At 44.5% G+C, this 23,008-nt stretch overlaps 1 protein-coding gene across 1 annotated transcript; it reads left to right on the top strand.

The window, feature by feature from the left end:
* Positions 1 to 928: 928 nt before the first annotated feature.
* On the top strand, positions 929 to 15,825 carry LOC131402273 (insulin receptor-like). Its single transcript, XM_058537124.1, is given in 8 exon segments — positions 929 to 983; positions 1,914 to 2,235; positions 7,784 to 7,932; positions 8,997 to 9,141; positions 11,898 to 12,112; positions 13,064 to 13,190; positions 14,058 to 14,308; positions 15,608 to 15,825. Coding segments are annotated over 8 exon segments (1,482 nt in total).
* The last annotated feature ends 7,183 nt before the right edge of the window (positions 15,826 to 23,008 follow it).

Here is a 23,008-nt window from a genome sequence, read left to right as displayed (position 1 = left end):
GTGGGGGGGTCAGTGTTGGAATGGCGACAGAGTTTCAGTTTGGGAAGATGAGAAAGTTCTGGAGATGGATGGTGGTGATCGTTGCACAACACTGTGAATGTGCTTAATGCCGCTGAGCATTAACCACTTAAAAATGGTTGTGATGGTAAATTTTATGCTATTTTGCCACAGTTAAAAACAAATTGGTTCCTCAATTGCGCTAACCACACTCAACAGCCACAGGGGAGAAGTGGCTACCGTGTTGGACAGCGCAGATCGAGAACATTTCTGTCATCGTAGAAAGTTCCCTCAGACAGTGCTGCTCATATGTGAATGCAGCTTCAGCGGCCACTTCTGTTCCCTAGGTCGGGTTGGTGGGGTCCATTAGGGGCCGGAATGTTTGCTGCAGCAATCAAAGAGCCTGAGGTTTTGGGGTGAATAATAATCCCCAGCTTTCAAACTGTGTTTCAAACCACGCAGAGAGTAAGCAAGGAAAGCACCTCCGAGAAAAGGCTCTGCCGTGGCTGAGGTCTGTTCAGTCTCTCGGAAGCAATCTGTCCGTGGATGTATTTGCAGAGAGCCTGGGAAGGGAGGGCTGGTCATCGAGGCTCAGAGCAGATGCCGAGGCTCCAAAATCAAGGGGTAATTAGGAAGTGATGAGTAGTGAGACACCGGGAGAAAGGGGATGTGTGAGAAGCTACTGGAGGAAGCCAGGATGGAGTCCAGCCTGCAATGGACAAGTTCAATTGCATCAAACAAGAAACTCTCTCCAGCCACAAAATCTATGCACAGCCTCTGCACCTCCATCTGCAGAACCTTCTCTTTCCTCCCCCTTCATTGTTTCCTTCAGGCTTAAGCAGAAATGTCGCTTCTTACTTCTAGCACAATGCTTGTTGCATATGCAATTACTTATTTGTGTGTTTAACTAATATGCGTCCTCCATTAGACCATGTGCTCCCGAAGGCAGAGTCTGAGGCTGTGGTGGCTGCAGTATCGAGATCAGTGCAAGCAGATGTCTGTTGAAGCAATAAATACCCTTTGAGCAATTTGTTTAACCTTCTTGAGTCTGGGTTTCCCCATTTGTAGAATGGAGACAGAAGAGATAATAACGTATCTGTTTATACCAGCACTGCAGCTGCAGGCTGGAGTCACCTTGCTAGAGCCGATGGTGAAACTTTTAGGAAATTTGCGAGCTGGTTGTTAAGCTGCTATTAAAAATTAAATGGTATAAACTTACAGTTAAATTATGTTAAAAACAAGGTAATAGAGGCCGGCCTGGTGGCGTAGTGGTTAAATTCAATGCGAATCCACTTCAGTGGCCCAGGGTTCACGGGTTCAGATCCCAGGCACGGACCTACACCACTCATCGGCCATGCTGTGGTGGCGACCCACACATAAAATAGAGGAAGATTGGCACAGATGTTAGCTCAGGGCCAATCTTCCTCACCAAAAAAATAAAAAATAAAAAAATCACCACCAACAACAAAAACAAGGTAATAAATATACAACACTCACGGCTTCCTAATTATCTCACTACATTTTTCTATTATTTATGCCTCCGAGGTTATTTGTTGCTATTGTATCTATATGGTGGAAGTACTATTAATGCTGTGTTACAATGTATCTCTTACAGGTTCCGTGTTAGCTTGAAATGGACCATGGTGGGAGTATTTACACCATGGCAAATGACAAATGCTACAAGTCAGAGGCTCGCCGCCCCTCTCCCTGTGACGGCTGTTCAATATTTACAGCCTCCCGCTGGTTTGCCGGATGAAATGAGTTAATAGTTGTGCCTGGGACGTAGCAAGTGCTGCAGAAATGAGGCGATTATTGTTGTTATTTTGTTTGGCTCTCACTCTCTGATCCAGAATTGCCGACTGTGCAGACAGGAATTGGGCAAACCTGTTGACCAGCTGTTTTCTTTCTCTCTGCAGTTTGCCCGACCATCTGTAAGTCGCATGGCTGCACTGCTGACGGCCTCTGCTGCCACAGCGAGTGCTTGGGCAACTGCTCTGAGCCCGACGACCCCACCAAGTGTGTGGCCTGCTGAAACTTCTACTTGGACGGCAGGTGCGTGGAGACCTGCCCGCCCCCGTACTATCACTTCCAAGACTGGCGCTGCGTGAACTTCAGCTTCTGCCAGGACCTGCACAACACTTGCAAGAATTCACGGAGGCAGGGCTGCCACCAGTACGTCATTCACAACAACAAGTGCATCCCCGAGTGTCCCTCTGGGTATACGATGAATTCCAGCAAGTGAGTCCTGGGTGTGGGTTTAGGAGGGTGGCGGGCAGCAAAGAGGGGAAGAAACATGGGGTTGGTGATGGTGGTGCCACCTGTTAAAACTGTGTGAAAAACCAGAGTTAATTGGCTATGAGTGAGGGAGCTGCTGATGAACAGTGATAAGCCTGGGTCTGTCGGATGCCATTTCTGCCTCCTGTTTTGGTCCGGGCTTTGGAGCAGGAGTTAACAAACTTTCTCTGTATGGGATCAGAGAGTAAATATTTTTGGCATCTTGCGCACCATGTTCAAGGCTCTCTGTAGTTCGTTTTGGGAATGGAAGACAGAAAGACAGAAGTCCTTGGTTTATCCTGGAACCCTTCACATGGACTGGACCGTCCCCACTGTTGTAGCTGCCTGACTGTTAGAACCAAACAGAGCTCAGGTTTTTAACTTTTTCTCCGATTTGGAGCCAGACCATGTGCTGCGATTAGCCCAGAATGCAAGGAGGAAGAGCCTCGATTCCAGATTATTCTCAGGGATTTGTTGCTTTCTGAAGGACAGTGCCATCAAATCATTTCCTACTATTTGGGTGAGAAATAGCAGGGTTTTCTCTCTTTGGCGGTAAGTCAGATTTCCTACGCACATCACAGAATTTTTGTTCCCGTTGTTAGCTCCTCACATGAGCTATTTCGGTGTCTCGGGGCTGTAACCAAGTTTAAAAAATCTGTTTCCTTTTTTTTTGTATTGAGGGCTTGGGGAAAAAAAACCCCCACAAACAACACAAAAACAAATCAGAAACAGACGCAGGTCGAGGGGCCTTGGGCTGATCCGCTTACGTAAAACATCTTCCTCTTCAGGCTTGAGAATTAGCCAAGCGAGAGTGTTCTGGTGGGAAATTTTATTTCCCCAGCTGGGGAGGTTGGGAAGGAAAACAGTCTTTATTTTGGTTCTTATGAGCCTCTCTTCAAGTGTTTGTGAAACCTGCAAGTACAATATGTTTTGTTTTCCTCGTTTTTGATAAAACCTATCAAGTGGCTTTGTTGACCAAAAACAGACGTCTATAAATCACCTTTGCATGCCAGACAGAGATTTTTTCTTTTTTTTTGGCCAGTTTATCAGTAAGGTTGGGAAAATGACCCTATATTCCTTTTGATTCATTTCTATTTTTTTTTCATGTTTGAAATGAAACACGGATGTTATCATCTTCCGGTGAGATGTTTGTTTATAAGACATTGGCTTTAAATAAAAGGTAGTTTTTCCTCACCATAATTGAGACCTGAGAAATACAGCAAAGCTCCTTTGATGTTCTCACTGATGGTGCAGTGGCCCCTAGAACTGAAACGCCAGGAAGTTGACAGCAGGTCCTTGGATGCCTGGGACCTTTACTGAGTGGAAGAGGGCAACGTGAGGGATGCTAATTCCAACTTGTCATGGCAGTCTTTTTCTGTGGAGGTTTAAAAGAAAAATTAATAGTTTTCCTTCTGAAGCTTTTATTTTATTTTATGGAAGACTCTAGTACGTCACATTTTCTAATAGGACCAGATATACTTTCTTCCATTCTTGTGGCTTATCTGGGAAATCATTCTTGATGTTTTCAGAGCAGAGGTCTGGAAATGCACATGGCTTCATTCAAAGACCTCACCCGGTATGGTCACTCTGAGGTACCTGGCGGGAGCAGTGGGGTGCTCTTTACTGAGATGAGGAGGACTAGATATTTGGGGTGAATGTTAAGTGTGTGGGGCATCCCTATGCCCTCCCCCTAGAATGCTCTGCCCCTTGATCTTCTTCTTGTCATCCAGGTCACAGCTTACAAGTCACTTCCTCTGAGAATCTTTCCCTGTCTGACCACCCGTCCAGCTTTGCCTTGGCACATTATTCAGTTTTAATTCTTTTCATGGCATTTACCACTAGCTCATATTTTAATCGTCAGTTTATTAATTTACCCCAACTAGACCATATACTTCACAAGTATCAGTTAGCTCTTGCTGCGTAAGAAACCACCCCAGCTCTTAGCGGCTTAACATAGCACTCATTTACGATTTCTAAATGATTTTGTGCATTGACTGGTGGCTTGTCTGGCCTGGGCTGGGTCAGCTATGGCTGGATGGTATAGGATAGCCTCTCACATCTTAGATGGGCAGCTGGGGCCTCTCTCCATGTGATTGCCCATCCCAGTAGCCAGGAAGGGTATGCCCCAATGTGCAAGTCCTTTGCAAGCCGCTGTGCATCACATCTGCTGATGTGCCACTGGCCAAAGCAAGTTACATCCTAGCCCAGATTCAATGGATGTGGAGCCCATTTCCACTTCTTGGTGAAAAGCATTGGTGGCCATTTGTAACCTCCCATGGGGAAAGTAGATTGTCTGTTTTGTTCACTCCTGTGTGTGCCTGCAGCTTAGAACAGGCATTGGCAAGGGGCCAGATAGTAAATATTTTCAGCTCCGAGGGCCATATGGTCTCTGTTTCAGCTACTCAACTCTGCCGTTATAGTGTGAGCGCAGCCATAGATGATACCCGAGCCAAAGGGCGTGGTTGTGTGCTGATAAAACATTATTTACAAAAACAGATGGTCGGCTGGATTTGTTTGGACCTTAGGCTGTAGATTGCCGACTCCTGGCTTACATTCTCACCTGCCGCGTCATAAGTGCTCGGTGGATACGTGTAGATCCAACAAAAGAACCCAGCCGTTTGGTCCCCATTCTGTCTCCGCCCCAGCTGTTCTGAACCAGCTGGGTGTCCAACAGCACGATTTGACACTGGTCCCCCCCGGGGTTAGCCTCAGACCCCATCATCTACAAGACTGCCCTCACTTCAGATGCCAGCCACACTTTGGGGGGCCCCAGGCCACCCACACTTCTGACCGACTCGCTGTACATTCAGGGGTTCCCACAAACCCTTTGGGTTCAATAATTTACTAGAATGACTCACAGAACTGAAAAAAAGCTGTACTGTTTTGTTGTCCAAGCCTACTGATGGTAGCGTCCTCTGTTAGGAATGTCCACACCACTGGCCCGGGCACACATCACTTATGTTGCGCTGCATGGACATTTCTCCTGCCGGGGCCCCTATTTGTGGCTGGGCCAGCTCTCGTGTTTCTTATTACAATCACAGGACACACTTCAGCAAGAAACCATCAGGGAACTTAAAGGAACAAGATTTATTACTCAGAGATCCTGGAAGGGACACCCAGGGCCACACAGTGAGGTGATAGGTAGAGAGAGAGGGATGGAGCGTGGACCTGGGGCTGTGTCTTTATTAGGGTCCGGGGGTGGAGTATCTAGGGTTTAAGTATAAGAGTGGAAATTAGGGTGCAGGAAGGGAACAGTGGGGTCACTCAAGTGGTCAGTTATCCAGGTCACCCAGGGCTTTCAGAAAGGGGGGCCTTCATGGGTGGGGGCTACCTCATTCCTCATCTGGTTGTTTTGCTGATAGCTGTGTCTCACAGGCAAGATATTTATTCAGGATGGATGTCTTGGGCTGGTCCAGTGCATAGTGCTTAAGTTCCCGAGCTCAGCTTCAGCAGCCTGGGGTTCACAGGTTTGGATCCCGGGCGTGGACCTACACACCACTCATCAGCCATGCTGTGGCAGCGACCCACATACAAAATAGAGGAAGATGGGCACAGATGTTAGCTCAGGGCTGATCTTCCTCACCAAAAAAAAAAAAAAAGATGAATATCTTTTGAAATGGATGCCTCAGCAGTCAAAATCTTAATGTCAGGCGCTTACACTACGTACGCGTACATTTACAGCTTTATTATGAAGGATACACGTAGGGCGAGGTCTGAGAGAGTCCCAGACACAGAGCTTCCATGTCCTCCCGGACTCAGGGATGTCACCCTCCCAGCACATCCACGTGTTTTCCAGCCAGGAAACTCCAGTGAGTTAGTGTCCAGAATTTTTATTGGGGATTCGTTACGCAGGCGAGATCTATTGAATCATTAGCCACGTGATCTAACTCCATCTCCAGCCTCCCTCCCCTCTCTGAAGGTCAGGCGGCTGAAAGACCCAACCCTCTCATCACACATGTGTTCTTTCTGGTGACTAGCCCCCCATCCTGAAGCTATGTCGGACCACCACCGATCACCTCATTAGCATAACAAAGATGCTCCTATCACTCAGGAAATTCCAAGGGCTTTTGAAGCTCACCAGGAATGGGGACACAGACCAGATATGTTCTTTATTATACCACCATCAACAAGATCATTCTGAAGAAGTGCATACACAGAGGTGTGGAAATGATAGTAGCCACAAGGATACCACTAATGAAACGTGATCATCATAGTGATGACTAACAATTTTTCTTTTCTGTATGCTAAGTGCTTTAGGTGGTCTATATCATTTGGTCTTCATGCTGACTGTGGGAGTAGGTACTGTTATTATTTCCATTTCACAGATGAGGATGCGGAGACTTGGAGAATGTAATAGTTGGGAATCTTGAGGTTTTGTGCAACAGAAACCCAATTCAAACTGGCGTAGCAAGGTTGGAGTTTATTGGTGCCTGTCACCAAGAAGTTCAGGGAATTGGTTTAGGTACAGCTGTATCCAGGAGCTCAAGTGATGTACACCATCAGTTTCTTTCCATCCTTGTCTTTCTTTCTCTTTCCATTGGTTTTGTTCTTTTACCTGCTCCCTTGCCCCATGCTAGCAATATAGCAATACCCTCTTAGATACTCTGGAAGGAAGACAATTTCTCCTCCCAGAAAGTTCTGGCAAAACCCTCACTGGATGAACTTGGATATGTGGCCACCTCTGAACCCCCAGGGGGATGGAAGATGGTGCCCAGACTGGCCTGGCTCCTGTGTCCTGCCTGGACCTGGAGGGCTGTGCCAGCCAAGAACTGACCTCAGAGACCCTGTGTTGGGGAAAGCTGATTCCCAAAGGACTCCTGGGGCCTGTAAATTTGAGGACATCAGGCTGCAGCCAGGCAAAGCCAAAGTCTGGGCTTAGTCACCCTTTATCCAACGTGAGGTCGTGTCATAGCTGTGGTGACATCAAACCACACAGAACAGCAAACATCCTAAATCTCCTTGGAGTAGCCACGTGGGGGTGACAGCATCAGTTCTGCCACTTTGGCATCAGGGCAAAGTGAGTCCCACATCAGGCCCATCCTCTTGGTGTGATTCCCATCACCATGGCAACGCCATGAGTCCCATCACTTTGGTATAATGACGTGGGTCCTGTCTTCACGGGATAGATGTGATCCTGTCTCCATGGGGTTCAGTGTGAATCTTATCGCTCTGGGGTATGGCAGGAGCCCTGTCATTTTGGAGTGAGAGCATGAGCCCCCTGATTTCACGGTAATGCTGTAGGATCCCCCCATCACAGAATAACGGCACAAGCCTATCACTTTGGGCAGTGGTTCTTTAGTGGGGGCGATTTGCCCTCTTCCCCCCAGGGGTGGGTGGAGCCACCCACAACGGAGAATTCTCCAGCCCCAAATGTCAACAGGGCTGCAGTTGAAGCACCCTGCCTGACGGTCTCGGGGGAAGTCTCATCACGAGGGACCCTGTCCAGCGTGCTGTCTGCCATGTGTGTGGTGTCCTGTGTGTCCTGACCCCTCTCTCTCCGCTCTTGCCTCAGCTTGATGTGTACTCCATGCCTGAGCCCCTGTCCCAAGGTCTGCCACCTCCTGGAAGGTGAGAAGACCATTGACTCGGTGACATCCGCCCAGGAGCTCCGAGGCTGCACGGTCATCAACGGGAGCCTGATCATCAACATTCGAGGGGGCAGTGAGTGCTCGGGGGGGGGAGGGGGCGGTCTGCTGGGATCCACCTTCCCTGTGAGCACAGAAGGAAAACAGCCGCAACGCCCATCAGTGGAGTCACTCAAGTTTGCTGCCAAACCCCAAATTCACAGCTCGGTCCTGGCCCTGCTCCAGCGAGATTCTGACTTTCCAAGTTGGGAGTCAGGAATTTACATTTTTAACAAGCAGGCAACATGCCGCATTGCAGGTCTGGGACCGTGTTTCCAGAAACACCATTCCAGGCGAAAAGCAGCCTTTGTTTATTTATTCAGCAAACATTTATTTGAATACTCACAGGGAACAAGGCAAAGTCCATGCATGATGGATCTTACAAATAAACAAATCAACGTATCATGTAAACTTAGGTGGTGATCCACGCTGTGAAGGGAAGCAAAGCAGAGTAACGCAGGGAGCAAGGGTCGGCAAACTTTTCCTATAAAGGGCCGTGTAATAAATCTCCTCAGCTGGGCAGACAGAGGGTCTTTGCCAGAACTACTCAGCTCTGCCAGTATAGAGTGAAAGCAGCCCTAGAGAAAGTGTGAACTAATGGGTGTGGCTCTGTGCCGATAAAACTTTATTTACAAAGCCGGCTGGATTTGGCCAATGGGCTGTAGTGTGCCAACCTATGAAATAGAGAATAAAGGGAGTTGCTATTTTAGAAGAGTTTCCGATTTGAGAAAAGATGCTCTGAATTGGTCATGGAGCAAACCAAGCAGATAGATGGAAGAATAATATTCTGGGCAAAGGAGGCAGCCAGTGCAAATGTCCTGAGGCAGTTAGTATGTCTGGTCTGTTTAAGGGACTATGAGGAGGCCCATGTGTCTGAAGTAGGGCGACCAAGGAAAAGATGAGAAAAAAGCAGTGGTCACTTATTTAGGGACTTGCAGACCCTGTGGTAGGGACACTGGATTGTGTCCTCTCTATGATGCATTTTGAGCAGGGTATGTCAAAGTCGTTTTCAACCTGTAGGTTAACTCCTCCTCATGGGACATTATGGGAAGATTAAAATATTTCTGTAGGAACTCACTGGATATTCTCTCCTTTCCTTAGACAACCTGGCAGCTGAGCTAGAGGCCAACCTTGGACTCATTGAAGAAATTTCAGGATATCTGAAAATCCGCCGGTCCTATGCTCTTGTGTCACTTTCCTTCTTCCAGAAGTTACGTCTGATTCGGGGAGAGACCTTGGAAATTGGGTAGGTGGGCCTGATTCTGTGCCTGTGGCCTGAATGCTCACTAGGAAGTCTGTGCGTTAGAAGAACTCAGGGGTTTTTGCCAAGACATGGAAACAACCTGAGTGTCCATTGATGATTAATGGATAAAGAAAGTATGGTATATATACACAATGGAATATTATACAGCCATAAAAAAGGAGAAGGTCCTACTATTTGGGACAACATGGATGGACCTTGAGGGCATTATGCTAAGTAAAACAAGTCAGACAGTGAAAGACTAATACTGTATGATCTCACTTATATGTGGAATCTAAAAAACCCCAAACTTATAGACACAGAGAACAGATTGGTGGTTTCCAGAGGTGGGGAATACGGGGTGGGGGAAATGGGTGAAGGGGGTCAAAAGGTACAAACTTCCAGTTATAAGATAAATAAGTTCTGAGGATGTAAATACAGCATGGTGGCTATAGTTAAGAATATTATGTATTTGAAAGTTGCTAAGAGAGTAGATCTTAAAAGTTCTCATCACAAGAAAAAAAAAATTTAACCATGTGAGGTGATGGACGTTAACTAAACTCAGTGTGGTAATTGTTTTGCAATATATACATATATCAAATCATGATGTTATACCCCTTAAACTCATACAATGTTATATGCCAATTATATGTTAGTTAAACTTGGGGGAGGGAAGGAAAACGTAGGGATTTTTCAAGCCAAAAAAATCCGTTTGGAGAAAATGCCTGGAGAATCCTTGACAGGAGGAAGGAACTCATGTTAGAATGTGTCCAAAGTCCAGCCAAGGTAAATGGTACCCGTTTTATAGTTACTCTTGGAAATCTCAGGGGATACAGACCAAACTTTGTGCCCTCCAAAGGCGCTGGCTGGAATGGAATAGGGCATCTGGCTATCTGTTCATCATTGTGAGTTGGAGTGCAGGCCTGACCAGGACTCCATAATTGCTGCATCTGGCACCTTCTCACATCTTGGTCCTCTAGAAATTGACTGTATCTGAGATTCTCATGTCCTCTGGTCCATAGGATTCTAGCTCTTCAACATATCTCCCAGCTGCCCTGGATTTCTTTCCTGCTTCCTCCATGTGCCTTTGAGAGTTGGCATCCTGGGCTACCAGCCTCTGCCTTCCCTCTAGTGATCTCCTCCTACCTGTGCTAAGACCTCCAGCCCTGGCTTCTCTCCTTACCCTTGAGCCTGTCTCCAGCCGGATGACCCCTGGGAAACTCAAATGCAACATGTACAAAATGGAACTCACCTCCCTGCCTCAGTTTTCCATCCTCATTTCTTGGATCTCCTCCCCTTGAGATCCTGCCAACCCTATTTCAGTTAGTAAAACAACAGATATCCAGGTACCACTTTCCTTGGCTGGACTGTGTATTTCACACAGATAGAGATGGAGTCATAGGAAGGAAGTCTGAAGAAGGCCATCCAGTAGTGCCATCAAAGATCAAAGTTCTTTCCATCTTTGTGCTCCTCGTGGCCACAAGACGGCTGCTTCATACCGAAACTCACGTCTGTACAACTGACAGGAAAAAGGGACAAAGGTACATGCCAGTTGAGACTGTCTCTTTAAAAAAACTTGCCTGGAACCTCCCACACTCTCACCATCAATGTTGATTTCTGCGTATATCTCCTTGGTCAGAACTGGGTCACGTGGCTGCCTCTAGCTGCACGGGAGGCTGGGAGTGTGATTATTTACCTTTTCCAGTCTATACAGTAGAGGAAGGCAAGGGAAAAGGGAGGCTGTGAATGGCTTTTGAGAAGCAAATACACAGAATTGTTTAGACTACCTTCTTGAATCCCTCACCAGCTCATGTTGATTTTTCTGCCGTGAAACTGCCTTTTGCTGAAGCTCAGACCTTTCGTTCAAATTGTTGCAGTGATCTCCTAGCTAACTGTCCTGGAACTAGACCAGTATCGTCCAACAGAAATATACTACAAATCACATATGTGACTTTAAATGTTCTAGTAGCCACATTTTAAAAAACTTTAAGAGAAATAGGTGAAATGAATTTTAATAATGCATTTTACTTAACCCATTACATCTAAAATGTTATTTCAGCATGATATCAATATAAAAAACTATAAAGAAGATCTTTTGCATCCTTTTTTTGTGTGCTAAGTCTTCGAAATCTGTACTGTTTGCTTCCAATACAGTCCAGAACGGCCCCATTTCAGGTGCTCAATAGCCAGAGGTGGCTAGTGGTTTCTCTATTGGACAACACAGATCTAGATGCTTCTTCTCCCATCTGTCATGTGCCAGTGGTCCACTAATAGTTCTAAGGCACAGATCTAATCAAGTTACTGAGCTGTTATAAAACCTTCAGTGGCTCCCCTCTGCCTTTCAAGGAAAGTCCCATGTTCTTGGTGTTGGTCTGGCATGCAGTATACTAGAGGATTTGGCCCATTGCAGCTCTCCAGTCTTGTTCCCTGTCACCTGGTGGCCAGAGCAGGCTGCTTTGCTCTTCCCTGGGCTCAGCTCAGTGCCTCTGTGTCTTCAGTCTTTTCCCTCTCTGAAACCCGTATCTCAATCCATCACAGTCTTCCCTTCCTCACAAGACTGAGCTCAGACACCTTCCTGGCCAGGAAGACTTCCTCAACTTCCCCTGTCCCTCCCACCTTCCATTCAACACTTATTGAGTATGTGCCAAGCACGTGGTTAGGATGGGGGATGTAGTGCTGAACAGGAGGAACTCCAGCCCCGCCATCTTGGAGTTGGAGACACAAACCGTTGAATGACTAGGTGTGTGTGTGTGTTTCCCTAGAAACTACTCTTTCTATGCCTTGGACAACCAGAACCTAAGGCAGCTATGGGACTGGAGCAAACACAACCTCACCATCACTCAGGGGGAGCTCTTCTTCCACTATAATCCCAAACTCTGCTTGTCTGAAATTCACAAGATGGAGGAGGTTTCGGGAACCAAGGGGCGCCAGGAGAGGAACGACATCGCCCTGAAGACCAACGGGGACCAGGCGTCCTGTAAGTGGCAATGCCCTGGTCCTTCCAGCCTGTGGACCAGATAACATGGCTGCCCTCACCCTAGCCCCACCACACTGGCCCCCAGGGGGTCGTCACTGCCCCCCAGTGAGCTAAACAACTAAGTGTGTGATAAGTTTTCTGAAATACTGAGGATAGGTGTTGTACTTATCATCTCTGTGCTTACTGCACCAAATACAGTGCTTGATACTGGAAGATGCCACATAAGCATTGAATGAATGAATGAATGAATAACACCTCCTTGTATATGGCTTTGCCTCAAATGCTAAGGCACATCCTGCACTTGCTATAGCTGTGGACTGTCAGCTGACTGCATTCCTCTGACAGATTCTCTCTTGAAGGGATATCCGAGCATTGAGGTGCCAGAGCTTCCATAATACCCTCATGGGGAGTTGGTTTCTTATGGTGGAATGTGGTTCAAGCTGTGGCAATTCAAGGTCGGGGGGTAGCTTAGGGGCCAACTTGCATTCCAGGCAGAGGGAATTGCTCTCTCCAAGGTGTTGTCTCTCCAAGGTATAATAATCTGCATGCCCTCCAAACTCACTTGGCATGTGTTCGTTTCCACTGGAGTTACGTCTTCTGACGTGTCAGGCTTGAAAGTCCATATGCAAGGCAAAATTGTGTCAGGACAAAGATTACTCTTGAAAGTCTCTTTTCCCAATAACTGCTGGCCAGTCATGCTTCTCACGTGGGCACCAACTGCTATTATTCACTTGAGCGTCTGGCCAAGTAATTGACCTGCAGTAGGGGCCCGTTTGCATGACCAGTTCTTGCCTTCCAACAGCGGGAGAGGCACATGGGTACAAGACCTGTCAAGGGAACAGCAGATTGATATCTCCCTTCTCATGGACGCTCTTGGAAATGTCAGATCACCTGCTTTGGGCTGAAACAAATTATTTAATACTGATACTGATTTTTTTTTAACTTTCCTAGGTGAAAATGAATTACTTACATTTTCTCACATTCGGACATCTTCTGATAAGATCTTGCTGAAATGGGAGCCGTATTGGCCCCCTGACTTCCGAGACCTCTTGGGGTTCATGCTCTTCTATAAAGAGGCGTAAGTAGAAAGGTAGAGAAATGGTGCTGCAAGCTTCATGCTTGCGGTGTGAGTGCTCAGATCTTCCCCGCTGGGGTAATTCTCCCTGTCCCTCCTACTCGTGGAATAAATGTAGGCTCCTTTTACGATCTCACCAGTTGATGGGGTATGAAGTCAATTTCCTATAGCAGTATCCCATTTTGTTGCTTCTGTGTGTATCTCACCAGACATCCTCAAGAAAAAGCCATTCACTCTACCTAGTAGATTTTGTAAAATTTATTTTTTTCTATTTTGTATTTTTTCCGACATTGGAAAAATGGTGGTAAAACATACATAACATAAAACTGACTGTTTTAATTAGGCATAGGTGTCCAGTTCAGTGGCATTAAGTACCTTCACGATGTTGTGCAACCATAACCATCATCCATCTCCAGAACTTTTTCTTCGTCCCAAACTGAAACTCTATCCCCATTAAACAACACTTAGTCATTTTGAGTATACGGCTCTCCTGAAATTTGCAAGGAAGATAATGGAAGGGGTGATAGTATTAATGTCAGTAATAGTTCCATCTCTCGAGATTTATTATGTTCAGACTGTGTGCCAAGAAGTCGCATTCATTCCACCACGTAATCTTATCAATAACTCTTGGGTAGTTGCTGTCATCATCATTCTCATCATCATCACTATTATTATTACTGGGCAATTGAGATGTAAGGGAAGCAGTCTCTTTCTCTTTGGCTGTTCCTGTGTCATTTTTCCTTGTGGCGTAAGATGGTTGGCGAAAAGGATACAACCCCATAGGATGTGACTTCCCCCGGCCGCATCTCTGCCATCTTCAGAGCGATAGTCACAAAATGGTAACCACCTTCTCCTATTTCCTCTTGAAAGCCCTTATCAGAACGTGACGGAGTTTGATGGGCAGGACTCGTGTGGCTCCAACAGCTGGACGGTGGTGGACATTGACCCGCCTCTGAGGCCCAACGACCCCAAGTCACAGAACCACCCCGGGTGGCTGATGCAGGATCTCAAGCCCTGGACCCAGTACGCCATCTTTGTCAAGACCTTGGTCACCTTTTCTGATGAACGCCGGACATACGGGGCAAAGAGCGACATCATCTATGTCCAGACAAATGCCACGAGTAAGCGTTTCTTGTGGATATGAGTTTGTGCATGAATGGGATGTCCTGCCTTTAACAGGCTGACGTGGTGATGTTGTGTGAAATTCTCTTTTGCATAATCATTGGCTTCTCAAAGAGCCAAGTGTTGAGGTTTATAATCTCAGAAGATGAGGCAGTAACGATAAGACACCTGAGGGGACTAGATATTTCCTCTCCCCATTATGGAAAATTTTCAAATATTCACAGAAGTCAAAAGAAAAAATGAGTCCCGTGAACCATTTCCCAGCTTCAACGCTGATCAATATTTTGCCATTTTTGTTTCACCTCTGTGCCCCTTCTCTCCTTCCCCGTTTTTTTTTTTTTTTTCTGGCACGGGGAGCTGGAGTATTTCATAGCAATTGAATTATATTTTTCTGAAGTCTAAGTCCTTCTCCTATAACAATAGTTCTCAACTGGGGGTGATGCTGCTCCCAGGCGACATTTGAAGATGTCTGGAGACGTTTTGGTTGACTGAGGAGGTGGGGCTCCTGGCATCTGGAGGGCGGAGGCCAGGGTCCTACAAGCCCCAGGATGGCCCCCACGACAGAGAATTATCCGGCCCCAAGTGTCAGTAGTGCCGGGGGTGAGATACTCTGTCCTAGAGGATAGGGTCCAAACTTTATGAGCCAGCCTAGCTTTTTTGGCTAGTGCCCTCTCGTTTTGTATCTTCCAACAATACCAAAGGACTTATAGTTTCCAGAAACTTCCAGCACCTGGGCTTTTGTACACACTGTGTCCTCTGCCTTGAGGCCCCCAACCTCACGCCTCACCAACTCCCTCAGCCACCTCCATTCTTGAGGGGAAGGTTTTGTGGAGCCCAAAGTTGATGTGTTCTGGGGGTTTTTAGATGAGCTGCCATCTCAGTGATATGATTGAGTGGCATCCAATTGCTGAAATGTGCCCAGTGACTGGGCTCAATTTGGGGCAAATGTTAACTGGAAAACATGAGTTTATTTGTCTCTTTCACCATCCTCCCTTTCCCCAGTGTCTTTCCAGGGCCCAGGACAGAGAGAGCTTGACACATAGTTGGAGCTCCATAAATGATTGTTGCATAAATGGATGAATGAATGGCTGCATAATCTGTGGTAGGAATGGACTGTAATTTTGTAACTCATGCCTTTCCTGGGTGAGCGTTTCATGTGTCTCCAGTTTTCTCCGAGGTAAAATAACACTGCAGCGAACATCCTCATGATTTCTCTAACTGGTGTGTCCCCTCTTATGCCCACCTAACAGCTTGCACCATCCTCCTCAAAGTGGACCTGTTTCCTTTCTCCTTTGCAGACCCTTCTGTCCCCCTGGATCCCATCTCTGTTTCTAACTCCTCATCCCAGATTATTCTGAAGTGGAAGCCTCCCTCTGATCCCAATGGCAACATCACCCACTACCTGGTTTTCTGGGAGAGGCAGGAGGAAGACAGTGAGCTATATGAGTTGGATTATTGCCTCAAAGGTGAGTGCAGACAGATGTGTGGGAGCCGCCGGTTTTACGAGCACATCTGATCCACTTTGTTCCACTCCCAGGAAACATCTCTCCCCTCCCATTTCCCAGTGTGTGTACGCACGCACGCACACACACTCCGTTCCATCTCATATGAAAACACACACGTTTCTAAGCATCACATGAGTTCAAGTCTGAAGACACGTGTCAAAACCAGATACTTCTCATATCTTGGCACCATTTTCCTCTGGAATTTTCTCCTCCTCCTCCTCTTCCCTCCCCCTGGTGGGGATGAGCTGTATTAACCCATTCAAGGCTTCTGTGCTCGACTAGAAACACAAACGAGCCTGTTCAGAGGTTTGACAAAGTCAGAGAAGAATTTTAGCCCCTAAATTTAGACCCTTAAATTTTAAGGATCGGAGACAGCAAGGAGCGATCATCTATTCCCTCCTGTGCTTCTCATTAAAAATTTATACTAATGACCATGCTTTTCTTCAGTCTTTAGTCTTGTTTGTTTTATGGGCTTCCATCCGTCTGCAGGAAAATGGAAAAATATTTGCAGCCTCGAACTAGCTTGTATAAATTAGTTTAAAATTATTTAAAAACTGGGTTTTAAAAAGCCCTATCAAACCAGAGAAACAGAAGTCATTTTTTTCTTTAGTTGTTTTCTTTGTTTGTCTGTATTTGTTTTTCTTTAGATTTTTTGAGTTAGTGATAACCTCAGCCTCTGGTCTTGGGGCCGCTGCCAAGGCGTCCATGAGGCCAGAAGCCTGAGATCCCCTCTTGGCTGGACCTCTGACCTGCTGTAGGGCTTTGGGCAAGTCACCGGGGTTGTCCTCAGCCGCCTCCTTTTTGGAAGAAGGGGCAGGAGGCCAGATGATCTCTGGGAGCTGTCCCAGCTCTAGGATCATGTGCTATATGTATGCTGTGACCTCATCCCCTGCCTGAGCCGAGGGTTGCAAACGTGATTTATCTCCTCGGATGCTTTATATAACTCCAGAGCAAGCGCAGTCATCGGCTCAGCCTGGAGCTGTTGGCCCTGCCTTCGAGTCACCGAAACCACCAGCTAGAACCGCCACCAGCAGCAGGACAGTCAATGCCTGACTCTTTTTTTTTTTTTAACTTAAAGAGCAATAACTTTTATTCTGGAAGTCTAAATCAATCATTACAACGTGACTATTTAAACATGGTTTTATTTGTAATGATCACAAAGGTTATGGAATTAAAAATAAACTTACTAAGGACAGATGTCGTGTGATCTACTCACAGGAGGTCCCTAGAGGAGTCACATCCACAGAGACAGAAAGTAGATGGTGGGGGCCAGGGGCTGGGGGAGAGGGATAGGGAGTGTTTATGGGGACACAGTTTCAGTTTGGGAAGATGAGAAAGTTCCAGGGATGGTTGCACGATAATATGAATGCACTTAATGCCTCTGAACTGGGCACATAAAAATGGTTAAGATGGCAAATTTTATGTTGTGTGTATTTTACCACAATTAAAATACACACACACACACACACACACACACACAATAAATTGACTAACCGTGACCAGTAGTAGCTTCCTTTCGTATGACTAGTGCCTTTTTTTTCAGCTTTATTGAGGTATAATTGACAAGGAAAATTGTAAGATATTTAGAGTGTATATTGTGATGATTTGATACATGTATTTGATACATGTATTCCTCCTATATAGTTAATTAACATATCCATCACCTCACTTATCTTTTTTTTTTTTTTTGGTGAGAACATTTAAGTTCTCCTTAATGTTTCAATTATATTTCAATTATATATAATTTCAATTATATATATTTCAATTATACAACATTTCAATTATACAAAATTTCAATTATACAACATTTCAATTGTATATATTTCAATTATACAACACAGTCTATCACCTATATGGCTTTTTTTATTGTGGTAAAATATACATAACATAATATTGACCATTTTAACCATTTTTGAGCGTCCAGTTCAGGGCATTAAGTACATTCACATGTTGTGCAACCATCCCCATGATCCATCTCCAGAACACTTCATCTTCTTAAACTGAAACTCTGTCCCCATTAAACACTGACTCCCCATCCCCCTCCCCCAGCCCCTGGCCCCCACCATCCTACTTTCTGTCTCTATGGATGTGACTGTCTTAGGTACCTCATTATGCTTTACTATATAGTCACAGAAATACATGGGACACCAAGTGTCACACAGTGGATGCTAGAAAGGTAACAGGGGTCAGGAACTATGTCTGTACCTGAGCAAAAGTCCCTTCGTCTCTAGAAAATTGTCAGGAGCCCCCCTTACTAAGGAAATCATAGTTTTTCTTCCATCCATAATGCCATCAGTATCCCCTCTAACAGTTAGCCAGCATTGCTTCTGCAGGCCTCTGAAGAAGTGTTCTTCATTGCTGGTGTGCAATAGAGAAGTCATCTGATTTCCAGCATTATGATCAGTGTTTGAGTTGGAGGAAATAGGAAGAACAGTTATTGTGCACTTATTCTGATGAGTACTGAAATAGGAAGTTCACTGGAGTTATCTTACTTAATCATTGAAGCAGGCCTCTTCGTACAGTAACTCTTTTTTTTTTTTTTTGAGGAAGATCAGCCCTGAGCTAATATCCATGCTAATCGTCCTCTTTTTGCTGAGGAAGACCAGCTCTTAGCTAACATCTATTTCCAATCCTTCCTCCTTTTTTTCCCCCAAAGACCCAGTAGATAGTTGTATGTCATAGTAGCACATCCTTCTAGTTGCTGTATGTGGGGCACGGCCTCAGCATGGCCGGACAAGCGGTGCGTTGGAGCGTGCCGGGATCCGAACCCGGGCCGCCAGTAGTGGAGCGCACACACTCAACGGCTAAGCCACAGGGCCAGCCCTCATACAGTAACTCTTAAGGCCATTTTACTGACCAGGAAAGTGAGATTCAAAGAAGAGAAGTCACTTGCCCATGGTCTGTCAGCTAGTAGATTGCAGGACGGATAGAGTCTGGAATACTAGGGAAAAATATTCACAGGGGCTATTACAGCACACTGTTTCAATGTGCACGCACATCATTGTGGACACACAACAGCAGTTGTAATGGGGTCTCGTTTTAGGTTTTCCCAGGAGAAACTACTGATGGATAATTCTGGTCTTTAGAGTCCATGTAATTTTCAAATTATGTACAAATATTTTGCACCCTCTTATCTTCCTTAACAGCAATAAATCCATATCCTTTCTAAATCTAAACCAGCTTCCATTTTAGCGAGTAATGTAATACTCAAATGCAAATATCGTAGATTTACATTCCAATGAAAACCTATACATGCTCATTTGATTAAGGTGTTATTTTTAGGGAAAAAAAGAAGTATATTCAAGTAGACAAAAGAGCCATATATATTCTGCAAAATATTGGAAAAATTTTCCCTAGTGTAGATGCCCCTCTATGGCCACAGGAAGTGAAGAAACAATGAGATTACTCTCTTATGGTTATAAAGAATGAGTATCAGAAACATTTGAAGGGTCATTATTTTTACATAATGGAAACAATTGACAAAATGTCATTTTGTATTATTTTCTAATAAAGTTATTTATTAACAAGGGAGTGAATCATTTTGCCTTATCTCATTTTGCAATTAAGAATCTAGTTAAATGTAGCTTTGATTAAAATAACGTCTATCATTACTAAGCATTTATCACACATAAGGCATCCCATGAAATGTTGTGCAGATGTTCTATTTATTTTATTGCATTTCCTCAAAATAGTCGTATCCTGTACAGATTATCATTCCCATTTCAAGTTGAGGAAGAAGCAACCTAGAGAGGTTCCATACTCCGCCAAGGTCATCTGTTGGGATCTATGGGAGCAGAGGTTCAAATACATTTGTCTAACTGTAGATCAAATAGCATTGGCCTCCATTCTCTGTGTGATATTCTCTTCATTACTTAAGAAGTTCACTTACCATCTCTATGCCACACTTTCTTCATCGGAAACAGGTTGAGGACAATGTTTGTCTTTCTTACCTCCAAATGGTTGTAGGATAACACAAAATCACACACAGGGACTGTGTTGAAACCCCAGTGCTGTAGAAATGCAAGAGGTAGTAACCACTTCCTTCACCATCAACAAACCTTGGGTTGAACACTTTTGAATCTCAATGAAAGCAAGAAAGCAGTAGAGTCCTGAGAGGGAACAAAGATAATTTAGGTTAATAGCTGGCATCCACAAATGCCTTCTGGGTCTTGGAGTTGGCCTGGGGCTGGCCTTTTTTTGTCATCCTGCACATTGCAGAGTTCAGTACTGTCTCTTAGTTTCCGCCAAACCAGGTGCAGAAGTTCAATTAGGGAAATACAGTGTGCCACTGGCATACGTCCAAGATTTACACTCTAGCCAACGGCCTTTCACATTTTTGATGGTGGAGAGACCATTATAAGACTGGATAATTGGCCCTTGGGAATCAGATTCGATGTTTATTAAGGGACTGTTTCCTAGGAGTTTCATTCTTTAGAAACTAAAGTATTGCCAAAATAAAAAAAAAGGAAAACACGAAAGTTGGACAGAAACTCAAGAGAGAAACAGAGTCAACAATTAGAAGTGTATTCTTATTTAGTTGGGATTGTCACCAATGTCACATTTTAATGACATAGGATTTTAAGGTGCATGTAATATTAAGACTGGTGGCTAGTACTTGTGAAGTCTCAATTTTATGATGCAATCTTTGCCATTATTATTTCCTTGACCTTTTCCCTCCCCTCACCTTTACCTCGACACAAACACATACACACACACACAACCACCACCATTAACATCAACAACAAGGGTGCATGGATGACATAGGATGGATAAAGCGATGCTGCAGCTTAGGAGACTAAAAGAAGATGGAGATTATAGCAGTGATCTGAAGACAACTGTCTTTTAGGTTCAGCAGTTTATCTGCAGGCTTGAACTACACGTTAGATAATTTACTCCTTGGAGAGGGAATAAGCTGTTTAAGCCCTTACCCCAGAAAAGCAGCACTCCTCTTGTAGCCAGAGATTTGGGAGCTGTTTCCTGACAAAAGTCAGAGACACACCTGATCCCTTATTTCTCCGACCTGTTTCATTAGAAACTTCAGCGATTATGGTCTAGTCATGTAAAACAATACACAATTTTCCTTATTACCAAAATTGCATGATCATTTTAGTAGAAAATCAGGTCAGCAAAGAGAGACAAAAATGAAAACTGAGTCAACTGTAAGTTCATGTTTCAAAGATATTCCCTATTAATATTTTGGTGCTTTGTCTTCCAGCCAATTTTCCTCTTATGTATATAAACATAAAAATTTCATTTCACAACGTTGGTATCCTATAATAGCTAAACTTAGTTTTTGCTCAAAAATAGACTCCGATTTGATTTTTAATGACTAGATTACTTAATTGAAATTTATTATAATAGCTTTAACCAGCATCCTATCAATAGACACTTAAGAGTTTGGAAAATTTTCAATGTTATAAATAAGGTTACATGGAAGGTCTTCTTTGGTTCATCATGAATTGGACAAGGTCCCATTGTTCTCAGACATCAGTGGGGAAGGACAAGTCGGACCTGATTCCAATCACCTTGTGATGGCCTTTTCCCCAGTTAAGGACTCTTGAATCACAAATATCTCCGTAATTTCCAGCATAATAGTTAGGGCTCTGCATACTATTATCTCTGTCTCCTCAAACAGCCCAACAGCTTCACCAGCTCCTGTGGCCCCAGAAAAACCACAGTGACACCAGGGACCTCTGCTACAGCAACCAATTTGTCTAGAAATCACTCCAACCTGGAAGGAAGAGAATAAAGCCCCTTTTGTCTGCCTCTGTTTTATGTTTCGTGTGTTACATGAGCTCTGCCATTTATAGTTGTATGACTTTCCAGGGCTGCTGTAACAAAATACCACAAAGTGGGTGACTTAAAACAAAGGAAATTCATTCTCTTCCAGTTCTGAAGCCTAGAAATCTGTTATCAAAGTATCAGCAGGCCCTTCCTTGACTCCCCCAGCTTGCGGTGGTGGCCGCTAATCATCAGTGTTCATTGGCTGCAGCTGAATCAGTCCAATCTCTGCCTCTGTCATCAAATGCTGTTTCCTCTCCAACCAGTCATATTGGCTTAGAGTCCACACTAAGGACCTCATCTTAACTTGATCACATCTGCAAAGACCCTATTTCCAAATAAGGTCACATTCATAGGTTCCAGGGTTTCGAACATCAACATATCTTTTGGGAGACACAATTCAACCCCTAGCAATAGCCTTGCCCCAAGTCAGGAGAGGAGGGTTTGAGTGTGGGAGGCCATAAATTTATGAGGTGGTTGCAAAATCTAGAACCCCCTGCCTCAACCAGAGTCTCGTGTGTGTGTGTGGTGGTGCATCTTGCAATTCCCAAGTCAGTAGCCATGTAAGCCTTTCATTTTTTTATCTTAATATATTTTATTTAACCCAACATCTCCAAAGAATTATCTCAACATGTAGTCAATATATAATTATTATTGAGGTATTATACATTCATATTTTTATATAAAATCCTTGAAACGCATAGTGTATTTTACATTTACAGCACATCTCAATTTAGACTAGCCACATTTCAAATTCTCAATGGTGACATGTAGCTAGAAGCTACCAGACAGGAAAACATGGTTTAAAAAAATAGATTTTATTTCTTATAACGGTTTACATTTATAGGTTTACAGAAAAATTAAGTGGAAATTATAGAGAGTTCCTATATATCCCCTCATCCCTCCCAGCATAGTTTTCCTATTATTAACATCTCATTAGTAATCTATATAACTTATATAACATTATTACTGTAACATTATTAACTACAAATTATTAACTTGACTGTGGTACATTTGTTATAATTCCTGAACCAGTCCAGATACGTTATAATTAATGAAAGTCCATAGTTCGAATTAGGGTCACTCTTTGTGTTGTACATTCTATGGGTTTTGACAAATGCATAGTAATATGTATCCGCCATTACAGAATCATATAGAACTATGGTTTCACTGCCTTGAAATCCCCTTTGCTCCAGGGCCATAGAGGTGTGTGTGACCTTTGTCATAGTCATAGATGTTTGGGGTGATGGCGAATACAGGGGTTCCTTCCAGCTAGTATCCTCTGCTTTAGGGTGAGGAAAGGGAGGAATTTCTCACAACAGCATTAATAATGGAGGAAACCAATGTTGAGGGTGCAGAAGTGGATCATCAGAACATATTGATCCCGGAATGAGCATGGTTAAAAGAACTGAG

This window comes from Diceros bicornis (assembly GCF_020826845.1).
Source record: "Diceros bicornis minor isolate mBicDic1 chromosome 39 unlocalized genomic scaffold, mDicBic1.mat.cur SUPER_39_unloc_1, whole genome shotgun sequence".
Classification (NCBI taxonomy): domain Eukaryota; kingdom Metazoa; phylum Chordata; class Mammalia; order Perissodactyla; family Rhinocerotidae; genus Diceros; species Diceros bicornis.
Note: the sequence above shows the minus strand (reverse complement) of the source record. Positions and strands in the feature narration are given on the sequence as shown.